The 20,045-nt window shown below is 40.9% G+C and overlaps 1 protein-coding gene across 4 annotated transcripts in view; it reads right to left on the bottom strand.

Moving 5' to 3' along the window:
* The window catches only part of APP (amyloid beta precursor protein), a 302,781-nt gene that overhangs the window by 214,001 nt on the left and 68,735 nt on the right, over positions 1 to 20,045 (bottom strand). For all 4 annotated transcript variants that reach the window (XM_049858263.1, XM_049858264.1, XM_049858265.1 and 1 more), the window contains exon 3: positions 7,528 to 7,657. In XM_049858263.1, the coding sequence (XP_049714220.1) occupies positions 7,528 to 7,657 (130 nt within the window). The remainder of the gene's footprint in view (positions 1 to 7,527; positions 7,658 to 20,045) is intronic.

Genomic DNA, 20,045 nt, shown 5'->3' with positions numbered 1-20,045 from the left:
AATTTGATGAGAAAAAAATCAATCCTCCCAACTCACCTCCCTTCACAAACTATAGGAACCAAATCAAGCTGGTGTCTGTATTAAGAGGGCCAATGTGGAGCCTGGGCAGGGGGAAGGAGGCGGAATCCCAGGTCTTGACAGATGACCCAACTAGAAGAAAATCATTTTTATAGGTTTTCCTGCTTAACGAAACAAGAGGAAGCTTACCCTTCAATCCTCTCCTACCCAGGAGTCTACAAAATTACATAATCTGTACACACCCAACAATCCAGCCTGAAACAAATGCAGTTCCCAGATCTAATCTTGGGGGAAAAAAAAAAAGTAAGCCTGATCAAGGACCTTTCTAAACAGTGGTGATTAGTTTAAATTTGGTTGAAGATAGTAAGAATGGAGATACTTTCGTTTAATTTGGCAACATGCAGTTTTAAAAAATAAAATATATTTTCCCACAGGAAGTTACCACTACTGTATAAAGCTCATAAAAGCACAACCACCACTAGATAAATTAATGATCACTCTGTGAGTCCTTTCAAGACTTTTGACTTTTTTTTAAATCATTACCACTAACGGAAGATACACAATTTCATGTACTGATTTCATAGTCTTTTTTTTTTTTTCCTGATGATAAAACCAACTCATTTACGATAGAAATCAATAAGAAAAAGGCTTACATAAAATTAAAAATGGCTGTAGTACTACTGCTCGGATACAGATACTGGCAAAATTTCTCTTTTCTAAGCATATTTTCTTTCACATAGTTGAAACCCGACTCTACATACTGGTTTTGAAGGTTGTTAACTTGGAACATTCAAAGGTTCCACATGGGAGATCACATTAAAAGGAGTTTGATGTCTTCCAAGGATGGCTGATTAGCATTCCCTGACTAAGGAATGCCCAGTGATTCTGGTCATTCTTTATGAGATCATTATGCAGACAATCCTTAAAAACAAAGAACATTCAAGAATTTGCATCTCTCTAAGGGTTTTGTTTTTTTTTTAAGGGTTTTGTTTTTGGGTTTTAAGGGCTCCTTTGGAAACCCTGGTGGCGTAGTGGTTAAGTGCTACGGCTGTTTGAATCCACCAGGCGCTCCTTGGAAACTCTAGGGGGCAGTTCTACTCCGTCCTATAGGGTTGCTATGAGTTGGAATCGACTCGACAGCACTGGGTTTTTTGTTTTTTTTTTTCAAGCATCATTCCCATCCTAGTGTACGAGCAGCCATAGCACAAGCATCTCCCAGGACTTCATAAGTAGTAGGATCAATTCGTAAAGAGCCCTGGTGGCAAAATGGTAAGCGCTCAGCCTCTGACAAACTTTTAACTCAGTCCTGAAGTCACTCTTCAGGTCCACCCTTCAGCCAAAGATTAGACTGGCCCATAAAACAAAGCGAGACTAAACAGGCACACCAGCACAGGGGACAAGGACAAGAAGGCAGGAAGGGCTAGGAAAGCTGGTAACGGGGTACCCAGGGTGAGAAGGGGAGAGTGTAGACATGTTGTGGGGCTGGCAACCAATGTCACAAAGCAATATGTGTATTAATTGTTTAATGAGAAACTAATTTGCTCTGTAAACCGCCATCTAAAAGTACAATAAAAAAAGAAAAAATGTAATAAAAAAATGATGTTGTAGAATTTAAAAAAAAAAAAAAGGGTTAAGTGCTCAGCTGCTAACCAAAAAGTCGGCCACTCAAACCCATCAGCTGCCCCACGGGAGGAAAAGAGTTGGTGATCTGCTCTTGTAAACATTACAGCCTTGGAAACCCTACGGGGCAGTTCTACCCTGTCAGAGACATACAGTGGTTAAGAGCTCAGATACTCACCAAAGGGTAAAAAAAAAAAAAAAAAAATTTTTTTTTTTTTTTTAAAGGGTAGGCAGTTTGAATTCATCAGCTGCTCCTTGGAAACCCCATGGGACAGTTCTGCTCTGTCGTATAGGGTCACTATGGTTCGGGATTGACTTGAAGGCAACGGGTTTGCTTCTCCTTTTTATGAGTCGGAATTGACTCAAAGGCATGCAACAACCACGGGATCTATGCAGTGACTGGAGGAGCCACAAGTGCTGCCTTGTTATCACACTAGATTACTGTGCTGGTATGACTGGCCATTTACAGATCCCTAAAGTCTACAGCCCACCACCCATCTGCCAGTTGGTCATACTGTGGTGGGTTGCATGTTGCTATGATGCTGGAAGCTATGCCACCAGTATTTCAAATACCAGCAGGATTGCTCATGGGTAACCGTTTTATCAGAGCTTCTGGATTTAGACAGACTAGGAAGAAAGGCCTAGAGATCTACTTCCAAAAATTAGCCAGTGAAACCGTATGGATCACAACAGAATACCATCCGATATAGTGCTAGAAGATGGAAGACATCATTTCAGGTAAAGCAGAAGGTCAAAGAAAACGAGGAAACCCTCAAAGAGATGGATGGACACAATACTGAAAACAATGAGCTCAAACATACCAACAATAATGAGGATGGCCCAGGACTGGGCAATGTTTCATTCTGTTATACATCTAGTCGTACGGGTTGGAGCTGGCTCCATGGCAACTAACAACAACGACAAAGTCTACAATGATGTTCTCCCACCAGCTGCCATTCTCACAGTTAGGTAAAGTCTTACGTAACACTCTTAACTACTGTTCTTCTCTGTGACTTGTCTCAAGAGAATGGTCTAGCAAAAATCCAAATAATTATCCTGGTACAATATCTACCAGTGTTCAAATACATCCTCCTCACACTAAAGAAAATGAAGTTGACTATAGATAATTCATCAAAAAGCAGTAATCTAGAAAACAAGGCACGTTTGTCCTAAAATTTTACTTAAACAATAAAATTCAAAATTAAGATAGGGCGTTAATGCCTTCAATTCCTCATTTGGCCATATCTGAATAGTTTCCTGTCATCAGCACTTACAAGTTTAGAAAGTCTTGAATGTAAAAAGAAATAAACTGATATTTAAAGAAGCAATTTTTTAACTTCTAATTCCACTGTTGGATTAAGCTATTAACCTGACTTTGTTCCGATAAATCAGCAGTCATTTATATTATGTCTTCGCTTTTGCTGGTCTGAGACAAAGCTGAAGACTGTCAATTTCAATAGTGGATCTACTATACTCTGAAGGGTATTCATTCCAAAGGGAAGAGGCTGAAAACTTTGCAAAGAAAATATTCCCCTTGAATCATGGTGTGCTTGAATCCCATACGAGACAATTAATGAAATGTTGATGTGATTAAGACAGATCATACAGTCTGGTTGCAGGGGCATTACCAAAAGAAAGGGGTGAAATGAGAAAGCTGATTTTCCCTCAAGGGAAATCATCCAGTCCATGGGAAGAAAGTGGCAGCAGCAACCTAATCCACTTTCCCCATCTAGACAAGGAACACGAGATCCTGTAGAGCAAGTATGCCCAGGGCAAACGCATGATTTAGACAAAATTAACCCAGTGTAGCACTGAATTCTGCATCAGATCAAGAGGTCAGGAAGGTTGCATGCCAAGCATAACAGACATTTTTGTCTCTTCAAGCTCCGTTCTGATTTTTAATATGCTTAATGTTTAAGACAATCTTATCCTATTTTCTACATAGCACCTTTGTGAGAATTATCTACAGTAAAATCATCTCTAAAGGATATACTTGGATACAGAGAGAGATTTTAGAGGCAAACAGTAATTCTTTGTTCCAGCAGCGAGGTAATATGTAAGAATGTTATCTAAGACTTTACCTAAACCTAAAAAATTGGGGAAAGCGTGAGACAAGATGAATGTCTTGGTTCTACATTTGAAACCCTTGTGACTGTTAGAATTTCACTAAGTCTGAAAGCAGTGTCATTACTACGACTCTAAAAAAGAACACATTATTACATGGAGATTTATCCTGTACCATGGTATCTCCTTTATTAACACCTACTGTGATTTTTTTTTTTTAAGTATTATTTATCACCTCTAATTTACAGCCTTTGCCTCTAAAATTTAAATCAGGTAGACATTTGCTCTAATACGGATTTCTTGTTATACTGCAAGGAACACTGGATTAAGAGTCAAACTGGAGTACTCTGCTGGGCTCTAGTCCTGATTTGACCACTTACAAGCCTTATGAGTTACCGCAAGAGATCCAGGCACTCAGGCTCTCAGTATTTATGCCTGTGAACTGGAAATAATAAACACGGACTGCCTGGCCTAGGACGTGATTCAGCAGATGCCCTATTCAAATATAACAGGTTTGCTATCACTGTGGATAAGCGATTAGGAAATCTAGGGAGGGGAAGGGACGCAAGGAAAGGCAAATAAGCAAGGACAGAAGGGAGGGAGAGGAAGAAGGAGGGAAGGACAGAGGAAGGGAATGACAGGGAAGGAGAAGGGAAGGGAGAAAAAAAGGAAATAGAAAAAAACTGTTAAAATTAATGAGACTATCATTATTAAAAGGATTAATGTGTATGTGAGTTTTACACATATGTTTTTAATTCCTTTTCCTAAAATATAAGCATGCTATATATGGAAACTCTGGTGGCATAGTGGTTAAGTGCTACAGCTGCTAACCAAAGGGTCGGCAGTTCGAATCCACCAGGCACTCCTTGGAAACTCTATGGGGCAGTTCTACCCTGTCCTCTAGGGTCACTATGAGTCGGAATCAACTCGACGGCACTGGGACTGGGGATATAAATATATATATTCATTGGTTATTTTACCCACCTTGGACAATGCTTTTGATTTGAGACTTCTGGAAAATTTGCCATTATATAGGAATCAATCACCACTTGTCTGTCAATTTGTCATACTGCGGTGGATTATGTGTTGTTGTGATACCGGAAGCTATGCCACCAGTATTTCAAATACCAGCAGGGTCACGCACGGTGGACAGGTTTCAGCAGAGCTTCCAGACTAAGACTAGAAAGAAGGACCTGGCGATCTATCTCAGACGAAGTTGACCAGTGAAAACCGTATGAATAGCAGCGGAATGCTGTCTGATAGGGTGCCAGAAAATGAGCCCTCCAGGTTGGAAAACACTCAAAATATGACTGGGGAAGACCTGCCTCCTCTAAGGAGAGTGGACCTTAATGACGTGGATGGAGTTAAGCTTTCAGAACCATCATTAGCTAATGGGCACAACTCAAAATAAGAAGAAACAATTGCAAATATACATTAATAACTGGAATGTAGAATGTACGAACTATAATCTAGGAAAATAGAAAGCTGTCAAAAATGAAACAGAATGCTTGAAGATAGATATCCTAGATATTAGTGAGCTGAAATGGACTGGTATTGGCCATTTTGAATCAAGATAATCATATGGTCTGCTATGCTGGGAATGATAAATTGAAGAGTAATGGCGTCACATTCATCATCAAAAAGAACATTTCAAGACCTCTTCTGAAGTACAACGCTGCCAGCGATACGATAATATCCATATGCCTACAACGAAGATCAGTTAATACAACTATGATGCAAATTTATACACCAACCACTAAGGCCAAAGATGAGGAAATTGAAGATTTTTACCAACTTCTGCAGTCTGAAACTGATCAAACATGCAATCAAGATGCATCGATAATTACTGGCGATTGGAATGCAAAAGTTGGAAACAAACAAGGATTGGTAGTTGGAAAATACATGGCCTTGGTGACAGAATCCACGCCAAAGACCACAGGATAGAATTTTGCAAGCTAAATGAAGTATTCATTGCAAATACCTTTTTTTCTATAACAGAAACGGCGATTATGCACATACACCTCCCCGATGGGATACACAGGAATGAAATCAACTACATTTGCGCGAAGTGATGATGGAGAAGCTCAATATCATTAGTCAGAACAAAGCCAGGGAACAACTGCAGAATAGACCGTCAATTGCTCACATGCAAGTTCATGTTGAAGCTGAATAAAATTAGAACAAGTCCATGAGAGTCAAAGTATGACCTTGAGTATACCCCACCTGAATTTAGAGACCACCTCAAGAATATATTTGAAGCACGGGACACTAACGACTGAAGACCATACGAGTTGTGGAATGACATCAAGGACATCATATGTGAAGAAAGCAAAAGGTAAGGGATGTCAGAAGAAATGAAAACTTGCCTTTAAATGTTGAGTAACTAAAGCAAACGGAAGAAACGATGACGTAAAAGAGCTGAATAGAAAATTTCAAAGGGCAGCTTGAAAAGACAAAGTAAAGTATTCTAATGAAATTATTCTAATGAAATGTGCAAAGACTCGGAGTTAGGAAACGACAAGGGAAGTAAGTACATGTTCAACATTTCTCAGACGGAAAGAACCTAAGAAAAAATTCTAGCCTCAAGCTACAACATGAAAGTATTCTAGGGGGAGAATAGCTAGTGTCAATGTGCTTATTTAATAAAAAATACCAGGTACTAAACTGGAATTGGGAAATTTGCCAGACATGTCACGAGTGACCTGCCTTCTTCAATTATAAATGCCTTTATCTATGAATTTATATATCTTATACATTTTTTTTTTTTTTATATACATTATATACAAAAGGAGACCAGAATCTATTCAAAAGATGAAAGAGAAATTTGGGACCTGCTGATGGCAAAGCCCTGACAGAAAAACACCTTCCTAACCTTTCATATGGGGTTCCCTGGGGGGTGTGAACAGTTAATGCACACGGCTCTTAAACAAAAGGTTGGCATAGGTGTCGTAGAACAAAGGCCTGGTGATCTACTTCTAAAAAATCAACCATTGAAAACCCTACGAAGCACTGTTCTACTTCAACCCACGTGGGGTTGCCATGACTTGGAATCAACTGGACGGCAACTGGAGGTCCTTTCACGTGATATTTCAAATAAAGAACTATTTATGGGCTTTTCCCTTTCCCCCTGTCTCTAGGAGCCCTGGTGGGGAAGTGGTTTAAAACTACAGCTGCTAACCAAAAGGTCAGCAGTTTGAATCCACCAGATGCTCCTTGGAAACCCTATGGTGCAGTTCTACTCTGTCCTATAGGGTCACTATGGGTCAGAATCAACTCGACGGCAATGGGTTTGGTTTTTTGGTTTTCTCTCCATCCTGCGCATCAGGGTCTGCAAATATCTGTCAGTAAAATGTTATCTTTTGAAGGGGTTCTCCTTCCATTGTGGTTAAAAACATAAGGTGAAGACAGGTCATTACCATAACATTACTATCAAACAGGTGCTTTCCAGCTGTTAATTAGGTTCATTCTTCTATGAAGCCTTTAAGAAGAAACGCACAAGACCCCAATTCCATAATTCTAGACGTTCAGCATCCATGCAGCTCACCTAGGAAATGTGGTAAAATTAGGATTACTGGGCCCCAGTTACAGGGATTTTGGTTCAGAAGTTCCAGATTACAAGAATCTGTAATCTTAAGAAGTATCCTGGGGGCTCAGAAATACTGTTCTTATACTATCAGAGCACAGAGTACTACCTCAATGGTCCCATATAGAGTGGAAATACACTGAAGGAGGAGAAGTCTGTATACTTGATCTAATTAGAACATCTTTCTTTTTGTGCCAAAAGACCAGCCCAATCAACACCAGCCTCGGGGCTGGCCCGCTCACCTAGGCATCGGTAGGGAATCACGATGTGGGCGTGGGTCTTGCACTGCTTGCGGCCCCGCTTGCACCAGTTCTGGATGGTCACTGGTTGGTTGGCTTCTACCACATTGGTGATCTGCAGTTCAGGATAGACCTGGGAGAGCACAGAGAAAGAACAAACTGTTACTTGGGGCAGGAGCTTCTACCTGGCGTGTACAATGAATAGCTGCCATTATTGTAAGATTTTGCTATCCTCTAAGAGTCAAGCTCCTTGGAAACCTTATGAGGCAGCTCTACTCTGTCCTGTAGGGTCGCTATGAGTAGGAATCGATTGGACAACAGGTTTGGCTTGGTTTTGGTTGTCCAGCCTCCCCTAATTCTGATCAAGCTAAAGAAATTCAGTGTAAAGAAAAAATGCAAGTGATAAAAGCACACAGCCATTGCATTAATAATACGAAGCAAGGTGACTGAATGTATTTTATTGCACACACTCAGGCTAAAAATATGTTTTCCAGGGAAGATAAAGTAGAAATAAGGTGGTGGGGGAATACCCTTAATATGCATGGGGTCATTTCTGATGTCAAATAAACTAGGATGGGGTGATGTTCTGTAATGTCCTAAATAAATGTTATAGTAGATATGCCTGGGGATATTATCTTTACCTCAATTCAGCCTGCCTGTGTCTTATTAATTAGACAAAGATTTCACATACAGGATGTGATACACAACAGGTTTTCTTTATAAAAATTCTCTTTATTCCAAGTAATTTACATAGAAATAATTTATCAAAAAGTTATCCTGTGGTATTTGGATAAACAATTGCACTCATGAATCTCTTCCCTTAATAACTATTTAACTACAGCTCTTTACCTAGATTCTGTTCTTAGGAAACCGAAGTGTTGATTTAGCACTTGAAAGAAAGGTGAAACTCGGTTCACCAGAATACATTTGTCCCCTAAGATAATCTTTAGACTTTAAACCAAAAATATCCTCTTCAGTCTTCTTAAAACCAAACAGTAGTCTAGCTTAGAGAAAAAAAAAAAATACCCGTGGCTGTTGAGTTGAGTTGGTTCCGACTCATAGCAACTCTATGGGATAGAGTAGAACTGCCCCACAGAGCTTCCAAGGACCGCCTGGTGGATTCCAACTTAACTACAGCACTGAACCATACGCCACCAGGATTTCCCAGTTTAGCTTCATTAGTTAAAATGTCTGCCTCCAGCATATTGCTATTTTAAGAACTATCTATATAGGATCAAACTGACAACACAGCAACTCAAAAGATTAGATTGGAACCTAAAAGGATAGTGAGTTTATGTTAATGAGGGAGGAAGAACTCAGAAGGAGGGTGAGAATGATTGCACAACTCAAAGAATGTAATCCATGTCACTGAACTGGACATGTAGAAACTGTTGGAACTGGTGTATCTTCTGCTGTATGTATTGTTAACAACAACAAAATAAAAATTAAAAAATAAACACATCTCTGAAATGTCAATTTGTATTTATTAATTATAAATGAAGATTTGAAAGAAAAATATAAACACCAAAAATTTATCTCCAAAACAGGCTTTTCCTTGTCTAACTCTTGCATTTCACCAGGGCTGCTAATTTGCCAGACCGAGACAATGAAGACAGAGAAGCACAGAGTAGTGACAGTATAAGCAAGGGGGCAGTTACTGTGACGGGCCATGAAATCACTAAACTGGAGGAAAGCACAGACATGAAGGGAGCGATTAGACAGTTAAAAGGTTGTAGGATCAATGACATGTAAGTCCTGGTGGGTGGGCGGAGGAGAGGCAGAGAATTTTTGGAGTAGAGGTACTAGAGAAAGTGGAACGGCAAGCAGAGGTGGTATCTGGAGAATTGACAGCTGAAATAAGGTTTTGGAGAAGTTGCCGTTATCAGTAATTGCACGGGGTGTAACAGGGGCATCAGGGTGAATGGCTGATGCGGGTGAATGAACTGAGGAACTGGGATATTGGAAGGATGATAGAGGTTGATATTAAAATCGTTAAGAATCGTGACAGGAGCAGTTGTATTAGAGATAATGACAGAGAGCCAGGATTTGAAATCGTCAAGGGTTTAAGGGGAATGCTGACAAGGTGACAAGAAGTGTCCACCAGGTGGGAGTGGTAATCTGGTTTGAGGAGTAGACGTCACAGCTGGGGACAGTGGTGGTTCAGTGGTATTATTCTCGCCTTCAACGAGGAACACCCACAGCATCTCTCTCAGTGGTGACCTGCATGTTGCGATGATGTTCAACTGGTCTCAGCAGAGCTTCCAGACTAAGACAGACTAGGAAGAAAGTCCTGGCAATCTACTTCAGAAAATCTCCCAGTGAAAACCCTATGGATCACAATAGTCTGATCCACAACTGATCACAGGCGTGGCACAGGACCAGACATTTTGTTCCATTGCACATGGGGTCACCATGAGTCATGGGCTGAATGGTTGGCAGCTAACAACAACAACTTCATAGCTGTGGGCGTGAGTGGCTTAAGAAGGAGGTGTGAGTGGCTTAAGAATAGTTTGGAAGTGAAAATGAGGAGCAAGGAGGACATGCCCGTCTCTAACCACAAGGCTATGAAGACTGTGAAAAAAGAACTACCTGAGAAGACTGTAGGGTAAGCAGTGTCCTTGGAAAAAAGCAGGTTTCAGAGCAAGATAAATAAAGTCCAGAGTGCTGGCTATGGGTACAGGGAATTTTGTTTATGAATGTCAATGGTAGCTCAGCACGACCTTGACTTTATGTAAAATGCTTGCTTTTTTGTCCACCATGGATTTTTTGCATTAACTCTGAATTTTTTTAATTGTATTTATCTTGATTCCTGAGTGCTTCATTCACCTCACCCTAGTCCCAGGCCTAGGATAAACAGCTAAAGAATAAGGCACCATGGCCACATAAACCAGAGACTCCATCAGCCTGAGACCAGAAGAACTAGATGGTACCCAGCTACCACCAATGACTGCCCTGACAGTCCCTGGTGGAGCGAGGCAAAGCTGGGATACAGAACACAAATTCTAGTAAAAAGACCACACTTGATGGTCGGACTGAGACTGGTGGGACCCCAGAAGACATGCCCCTCAGACCCTCTGTTAGCCCAGAACTAAAACCATTCCCAAAGCCAACTCTTCACACAAAGATTAGACTGGACTATAAGATGTAAAATGATACTGGTGAAGAGTGTGCTTCTTGGTTCAAGTAGATACATGAGACTAAATGAGCAGCTCCTGTCCAGAGGCGAGATGAGAAGGCAGAGGGGGACAGAAGCTCGTTGAATGGACACAGGAAGTACAGGGTGAAGAGGAGGTGTGTGCTGTCATATTGTAGGGAGAGCAACTAGGGTCATGTAACAACGTGTGTGTAAGTTTTTGTATGAGAAACTGACTTGAATTGTAAACTTTCACTTAAAGCACAATTTAAAAAAAAAAAAAAGGGAGCTTTCCACACACACAAAAAAAGAATAAGGCACCAATCACGGTGCAGTGTGTTAAGCGTGAAGGCAGGGTATATGTGCTTTGAGAACACAAAACTACCCACCGCGGCTGAGTAGATTCCAACTCATGGTGACCCTATGTGTACCAGAGGAGAACTGTGCTCCATGGGCTGATTTTTCATAAGCAGATCAAGCCTTTCTTTTGAGGGTAGACTAGCACTTCCAACCTTTACCCAGGGACTCCAATGAGAACACAAAATGGAGTGTCTAAATCTGAATCCTGGCGTAAGTGTCAGGAAAGTTATTCTTCAACACACTGGACAGCGCAAATGGTTGGTTAAATGCTCAACTACTAGCCACAAGGTTGGTGGCTCGAATCCACCCAGAGGTGCCTTGGAAGACCTATCACAGCCTTGAAAACCCTGTGGAGCACACTTCTACTCTGACAAATTAAAATCAAGGCTTCTCCCTAGAGCTCAATGATCAGCCAAATATTTACTTCCTGTTCCGTCCAGGAAACCGAAGGCATACCCACCACTTCCTGTGCTTGAACTTCTCTCTCCAGAGCGCTGACAAAGACAATTGTTAATACGGAGATCGAGGTGGAGATCATAAAATGTGAACCACATAAATCCCGTGTGTGATTTGCCTGTGGCCCCAATCACTAAAATGGAAGCAGTAACTCTGACCTGATTCAGCTACTTTTATTCAGAGATGAGGAGTTATTTAGATTTGCCAAAGATGATGAACTATTGATGTCCTGAAATCAGGAGGTTTATTTAAAGGAGGAGAAATATCAGCAATCACAGTAACAAAACTCATTTTGAAGTACCCAGTAAGGTTAGGTGAAAACCACATGTGTGAGCAAACCTCAACTAGGGAAAGCCAAAAACACAATGAAAAAAACATATTAAAGCTTCTGACAAAAATTCCAAATACGATCTATCTATATATATACCTATTAAGTAGAGTCCCTGGGTGGTGTAAAGGGTTAACACACTCAGCTGCTAACCAAAAGGTTGGAGGTTTGAGTCCAGCCAGCAGCACTTGGAAGAAAGGCCTGGCAATGTATTTCTCCAAAAATCAGCCACTGAAAATCCCATGGAGCACAGTACTAATCTGAGACACATGGGGTCACCAGGGGTTGCTTCTACGGCCACTCATTTACTGACACACCTATTAAGTAGCTCCAGTCTATAACCAAAGACAAATAAGTGTGCTTACATACTGAAAAAAAGAAAGCATAACTCGTAAGTTTTAGTCAAGAATAAAAATTAAATTAGACACTCAAATGTCTTCCTGGATAGGTAAATCCCTGACTTTTCACCATAATTAATTACAGGCATCGGTTTTTCGTGTTTTTTTTTTTTTTTTCTTTCAGTATCTCAAATCTTAACATAGAAAATGAGGCTATCTGAGGTCCTTGAGCTATTTAATTTGCATGTGTTTTCCGCCTAAAACAAGCATTAGCAAACGTCAACTCTCATGTCCCCTCCTTTTCTAAATGTTTCTTATGTGAACCTCAATTATAAACAACTATTTTCTTGATTATTTAAAATAAAAAAAAAAAAAAGACTTTAGGCAACTACCAAAACCAAACCCACTGCCGCCAAGTCGATTCCTACTCATAGTGACTCTACAGAACAGAGCAGAACCGCGTCACTGGGTTTCCAAGGCTGTAAACCTTTATGCAAGCAGACTGCCACATCTTTCTCTCTCAGGGCTGCCGAGAGGCTGGTGGGTTCGAACTCTCAACCTTTCCGTTAGCAGGCGAGTGCTTTAACCACTGCACCACCAGGGCTCCTTTAGATAAATAAACAAAACAAAAAGATAACTACAGCTATATTAATATATACTTAAAATAAAGCAGAAGAAAATCCAGGCCTATGTTAGCTACTTGAAGACTAAACTATCCTCAGCTCTTACAAATCTTCCTAGTTTACAACTACACAGAGCAGTCACTGTACAAATATATACAGACTGTGTTCTGAACACACTCTTGGCTAAGATTGCCTTGAGCACGCTTCAAATGCCCGAGCCCATTAGGGTCCCCGCCCGCAGCCACACCAACAGGGTTGGCAGTGTCATGTAATGTTAATCCCCCCTCGTGCTAACAGAATGCTTTATGGTATTTATTTATCGCAGTGTGCATCATTCATATCTGCGGTAAGTATGCATTGCAACGCCTTCCCAGGGAACATGCACTTTGCTGAAGGACAGAGGACACAATCTGGCACACAGTGACCTTCCCATGGCACTCCAGAGTCATTATCTTGGGTTTTAAGACTCTGAGAGCCTTCCAGACCCCTGCCCCAGCCCTCAGCTCTCCGAAGGTATACTCTTCCGCAATCAGGGGAAAGCACCTGCAGACTGGTGTGCTGCGCTGACACCTGTGGGCTCTAGCCAAAATGAAGGGTACAGTGACCGGAAGTCACGGGAAGTCAGAGCCAGTGACGATGCATATCAAAAAGTCACCGGGGAACAGGAACTAGGAATCTGGAAGAAGGAAAACGTGGTGGTGTGAGGATAGTGAGGCCAAGGGAGAGCCCCACACTTAAAACAGAGACAGAGAGAGAGATGAACAGATAGGGACAGCCTGGTGACCTCTAATTCTTACCAGGTGTGGCTAGCATTTGGCTTCTAATAGATTCCACTGTTCCCCTCAATAAGCTTTAAAAAAAAAAAAAAAATTTGCTGTGGAGTCCATTCCGATTCAGGGCAGGCGACCCTGTGTGTTTTGGTGTAGAATTTGCTCTACAGAGCTTTTTTCATGGTTCTGATGTTTCCGAAGAAGACTGCCAGGCCTTTCTTCCAAGGAGCCTCTGCATGGGTCTGAACCATCAACCCTTCAGTAAGTAGTTGAGTGCTTAACTGTTTCTGCCACCAGGGGCTCCTTCAATAAGCTTAAGACTTAATAAAAACCTAAAACATCAATAAACTTAAACTTAAGCTGAAGTTTTTAAACTTAAGCTACTTGAGTAGCTAGCTTTATGTCCTTTCCAATTAAGTAAAATCCAAGAAAAAAGCTCAGCTCAAATGTGCATTCGCCAATACAGGCAGTCCTCAACTTACTACATATTCTGAATTTCCACAAAGGGCACTTACGACTGCCCGTTTTTTTTTACATCTTATCATTAGTGGAAACCCTGGCGGCTAGGTCAGCACTCCAGGTGCTCCTTGGCGCTCCTTGGGAACTCTATGAGGCAGTTCTACTCTGTCCTACAGGGTCGCTATGAGTTGGAATCGACTTGATGGCAACGGGTTTGGGTTTTTTATCATTAGTAATATGTGCTACATACAATGTGGCAGCGTGTAATTTGCAGATGTTATTCTCAGATGTTCACTCACAGACATTCAAAGATCAGATTTATAAAGATACTGATGATAAACGGCAAAAATAATGCAAACTGAAAAAAAAAAAGGGGATATTCAACTTATGTCAGAACTGACTGACAACAGAGTCACTGGAACAGGTCCCCATCATAAATCAGCAACTACCTGTACTTCTTCCCTGATTCTTTGGTTCTCTGAGCACTCAGCACTTTATCCCACCACTTCATCTGATCACTGTCCAAGTTCTACCTCCCATTACACCTATGCATCTACCTTCCTGCCTGTTAGAATATGCAGTGAAACCTGTGGGAGCTGCAACTCAAAGGGACTGCCTTGTTTTTCCAGGTAGTCAAAGTTTTCAACCTTTGAAAGAGTGCAGTCTTTCAACTTTTTTATTGCTTGTTTTAGTGGCAAATATTTCAGTTGTCCTTTGACCTTCCACCTTACACAGGTTCCAGCTCTTGAAGGTTTTACTATATACTCCTTGAAAGCAAGCAAGGACCATATCTGATTCATTTTTGCATTTCCTCAACAGAGGCCAACACTATGATAGATAGCACAAAAAGTGGTATTTAACGAGTATTCCTAGTTCAGCTATTTGGTATCTCAGAATCCGTTCATTATAAACCCAAGAAAACCAAACCCATTGCTCGATTCCGACTCATAGTAACCCTGTAGGGCAGAGTAGAACTGCCCCAGAGGGTTCCCAAGGAGCACCTGGTGGATTCGAACTGCCAACCTTTTGGTGAATTCATGTAAGTATTATATTCATACATTAAGCGCCTATGTTGTTGTATGCTTTCGAGTTGATTCCAACTCATAGCGACCCTATAAGACACAGTAGAACTGCCCCATAGGGCTTCCTAGAGTGTAATCTTTATGGAACAGATTACCAGGTCTTTTCTGCCCTAGAGCAGCTGGTGGGTTTGAACCACCGACTTTTCGGTTAGCAGCCTAGCGTTTAACCACTGCATCATCAGGGCTCCCACTAGGTTGCTATGAGTTGTACTCTAGTCAACAGCACACAACAAAAGCTCCACAGGACATTATAAATATAACTCTTAAATAAAAAAACCCATTGCCGTCGCATCGATTCTGACTCTTAGTGACCCTATAGGACAGAGTAGAACTGCCCTATAGGGTTTCCAAGGCTGTAATCTTTCCACATCTTTGTCCCGTGGAATAGCTGTGGGTTTGAACCACTGGCCTTTCAGTTAGCAGACAAACACCTAATCACTGTACCACCAAGGCTCCTCTCTTAAATAAGACACTCTAAATAATTATTCAGAGAAACATAAGCAACTCAATGCCTTCCAATATTGCTCGTCCAACTATGATGTGACAACTTATACAAATAATAGCATCTTAAATAAAAACGGTTCATTAATGTTAATAAACACATAGCTGAGGAAGAACTAAAAGCCGGGTTCTCACTTAGGGCCTATCTGGCTGGTTCAGGAATATTAAAAGCAATCTTCCTTTCTAGTGGTAGAAATACGTTTTATCTTCCAAAGCTAATGAATCAGTACATAAAATAAACTTCTTTTTTTTTCTTTTAAATAGCAGATGAAATTTCAAAAGACCAACAACCAGTAAAAGTGGAAGCACGTAAAGAATCTTATGTCCATATTAGAAGGTAGCCTAAGTGGTTTTGCCCACTGCAGAAATACCTTATAACTTAGTCACCAGCAGAACATTTTCATTTTAAATTTAAAAGTATCTAAAAAGTCTCTCTTCAAACTGAAAGTAAATCAGTCTCAGACAAGATGACATTTAAGTTGTTAAAAATGTAAAACAAGAAGAGACGTTGATGGTATTTAAGGACGCCAAGAACATGTAGTTATAAGGAATTTAAGACATATGTTGTCAGAGTCCTAGAGAAACTCTCCTTTATTCCTGTTATGTATTGAATTTGGTTGGGTTTTTAAAAGTAACATTGAAGTCCTGGCCCCTATACCTGTAAATGTGACCCTGTTTGGAAAACAGGTTTTCTTTTGTTATGTTACCAGGGTCATACCAAGGCAGGATGGGTTCTAAACCTAATCCCTTCTGACTAGCGTTTTATAAAAAGGAAAAACAGACCAGGAGAGACCCATACGCACTGGGGAGACAGACGCCATGATGATGGAGGCGGACGCACCCACGCACCCAGGAACACCAAGCTACTAGAAGCTGGAAAACACAAAGAAAGGACTTCTGATGCCTTGATTTGGACTTCCAGCCTCCAGAACTGTGAGAAAATGAATTTCTGTTCTTTAAAGCCACCGATCTGTGGGATTTTTGTTATGGCCGCACTAGATAATTAAGACATTTTTCAACTTTAACGGCAAATGGGGGAACACTATAAGTCTCTTTTATGAACAGGCCACCTGGGGCAAGTGATTAATGCCCCAAATCAGGTTTACAACATAACTAAATTCCAAACAACCACAAGTATTTCCAGAACAGAAACTCCAATGTGGCTAACAAAAAGCTGAAAACAGAGTTAAGGGACAAGTAAATGGGGATTGCTACTAATCCTAAAAATAATTTGCTTACTGTTCTTTCTCGTGACTTCATTTTTTGAAATCAATTTTTAACTTAATACTCAAGGATGTTTCTCTTCTGAAAAGAATGCTGGAAATTACGCAGTGTTAAATAAAACGGTGTTTTAAACCTCTAAAGAAGGAGCCCTGATGGTGCAGTGGTTAAGCGCTCAGCTGAGAACCAAAAGGTCGATGGTTCGAACCCGCCAGCCACTCCACGGGGGACAGATGTGGCATTCTGCTTCCGTAACGATTACAGCCTTGGAGTCAGTAAACACCATGCCACGCTTTAGTTCATCTTAAAGAATTCACAGTTCTGTGAAAGGGTAGCCCAGTAGATCTGCGCCAGGGGCTTGCTGAACCTAAGGCAGACCCTAAAGGGGTTAAAAAGAGAACCTGCATTCCAGAGTTATCAGGAACAAGAAGGACTGGGACTTATGCCTGATTATTGAAACTGAGTAATAAGTGCATGGTGGTTCATTATACTATTTTTTCTACTGTGATACCTGCTCGAAATTTTACATGAAAAAGAATCAAAAGTTAAAAAGACTTGTCCAGGGGAAAGAGAGTCAAAGTTCTGAATTTACATTACAAGTAAAAAAAAAAAAAAAAGATCCAAATTGTATATGGATGACTTCAGCTAGCATGTATAAGTATAGACATGAAACAGAGACAAGTTCCCTAGCAAATTGTCACAGAGACAGCCTAATTACAGAAGAACTGCATCTTCTGAAAGCTTGCACGTATCAATTTTTTCTCAAAGAACCCACCTAATTGGATGTTAAGAAAAAAATAGAATAATTGAGGGTTGATTATATGCCAGACATACCGGCAAATAGTTTTGTGTGTAGCATTTCACGTAACCCTCGATGGCGTCATAATTGCTGTTTTTATAGAAGATGGAACTCGGAGCTAGAATGCGACAGCCAAAGCAGGTGCCATCCCTGAGCACTCAAAGAGTGCATCAATGACAAGTTTTAAACGACTAAACGTAAGCCTATAAACCAAAACAAAGCATGTGCTAGACGACGTATTTGTTTCTAGATTTAAATGACACACTTTCTCCTGTAAAATTTTCTGGAGTACAGAGAAAAATCACATCTGAAACTGTTCTCAACATAAATTATTTTAATAAAAGGGGATATTGGAAACAGGATTTCTAATTTAATTGAGGAAGAGAAATGGAAACCAAAAAAAGGTGTTGTCTACTTGCAACTTAACAAGGTGCTGAGATACGACTGCAATACTGGGAAGTAGGAGCAGTGTTTGCCCAACGATGGCCTTATAGAAAAGCAAAGAAAGCTGCAGGGCCTCAGCATACTTCCCAGTAACTTGGCCCAAGTCTGCTTCTGACGCTTTTATAAAGATATATTGTTATATACGTATATTCATACCCTTACGGTTGGAAAATATTGCCAAGAAGCTTGTTCAATTTATAAATCATTCTGATTCCAAAGCCCTGAATGTGAACTCAGATGTGGGAGCTGGGGGGAGAGACTAAGGAGGGCAGGGGGGTCCACACAAATAAACAGGCTAGGACGCATGTATGGAAACACAAACAGGTATGTACACACATAGCCCAAATTCTTGTTCTCTCTCTCAATATATGGTTAATTTTCTTATTTCAAAATATCCAAATTGGCTTTATCTCTTTTAGCTCTAAATCCTATGGTTTGTGCAAGCAAGCCTTATATTTATACAGATGGTAGGCATAAACGGTCAATATAGGGTCGCTATGAGTCAGAATCAACTCGACGAGTTATTGGGATTTTTTTTTAACGCATAAAGCAGCACAGCTGCTCACTAAAAAGGTCAGTACTTCGAATCCACCAGCTGCTCCTTGGAAACCCCATGGGGCAGTTCTACTCTGCCCCACAGGGTCACTATAAGTTGGAATCGACTCAACAGCATCGGGCTTTATATGCGTAAGATATATCCGTAGGTAGCTCCATGCTTCTATGTAAGATTTTTTCACTTAATATGAATTTTTGAATCTTTCAAATGCCTAAACCACAATGTGTATATACCTGTAATTTGTGGGTCAATTTTAGGCCCATAAAGGTCATGTACAGCAAAATAATAATGGCCAAGCACATACCATGGCCTCTGCCATTGCACCGCGTATACAGTATGCCCTCAAAGCTGCTAAGATTAAAAAGGGCACATCTGGTTTTCAAAAATATAATCTTAATTTTGGTTTTGTAGAGTGAAAAATAAAAAAGGTGCAGGGGGTTAACAAACAAGTCTTGTCTGGGAATCCCACGTTCAGTTGTATACTTTAGAGTAGAAACTTGAGCAAAGGAAATGTTTTGTTCAACTGACACAGACTGCAGCTCATTTAATAGGCACTTTTTGTCTTGCTCAGGCACTGGTGCGCTTTGTTCACTGATCCTGTTAATTTATAGACAAAACAACCATTCATTCGGAGCAAGAAGGTTAAAGGGATGCATGTAGTTAGCTGCGGAAAAGAAAACAGGAAAAGAGGGTCTACTCATAATCTAATAAACCAAAACCCGTTGCCGTCCAGTCAATTCCAACTCATACCGACCCTATAGGACAGAGCAGAACTGCCCTACAGAGTTTCCAAGGAGCACCTGGTTAGCAGCTGTAGCTCTCAACCACTACGCCACCAGGGTTTCCATAACCTAATGGGAGAGGTTATAAACAAAACCACACCCACCTGTCCAACTTTCCAGAGGAATCCCTGGGAACAAGACAAATAAACAAGAGGTAAAAGAAACTAGGGCAGTGGCTCAAACAGTTAAGCACATGGTTACTAACCCAAAGGTTGGTGGTTCAAATTGACCCAGAGGTACCTTGAAAGAAAGTCCCGGCAATTTGCTTCCAAAAGGTCATAGCCCCAAAAACCCAATGGAGGACAGTTCTACTCTACAACACATGGGGTCACCATAAGTCAGGATCAGCCCTATAGCAATTGGTTAACTTTCTCAGATAGAAATCTCTGCTCACTCTCGAAGCTTAACTAAAAACCCATTGCCGTTGAGTCGATTCCAACTCCTAGTGACCCTAAAGGGCAGAGTAGAACTGCCCCATAGGGTTTCCAAGGAGCAGCTAGTGGTTCGAACTTTGGACCTCCTGGTTAGCAGCCGCAGCTCTTAATCACTGTGCCACCAGGGCTCCACTTGAAGCTTAACCTGTTCAAAACTGAACGCCTGGTCTCCCTCCACAGACCTGCTCCTTAGGGTATGTATGCTATTATTGCCACAAACACGAGTTCCTAACTT

The sequence above is a fragment of the Elephas maximus genome, chromosome 18, assembly GCF_024166365.1.
Source record: "Elephas maximus indicus isolate mEleMax1 chromosome 18, mEleMax1 primary haplotype, whole genome shotgun sequence".
Lineage (NCBI taxonomy): Eukaryota > Metazoa > Chordata > Mammalia > Proboscidea > Elephantidae > Elephas > Elephas maximus.
Note: the sequence above shows the minus strand (reverse complement) of the source record. Positions and strands in the feature narration are given on the sequence as shown.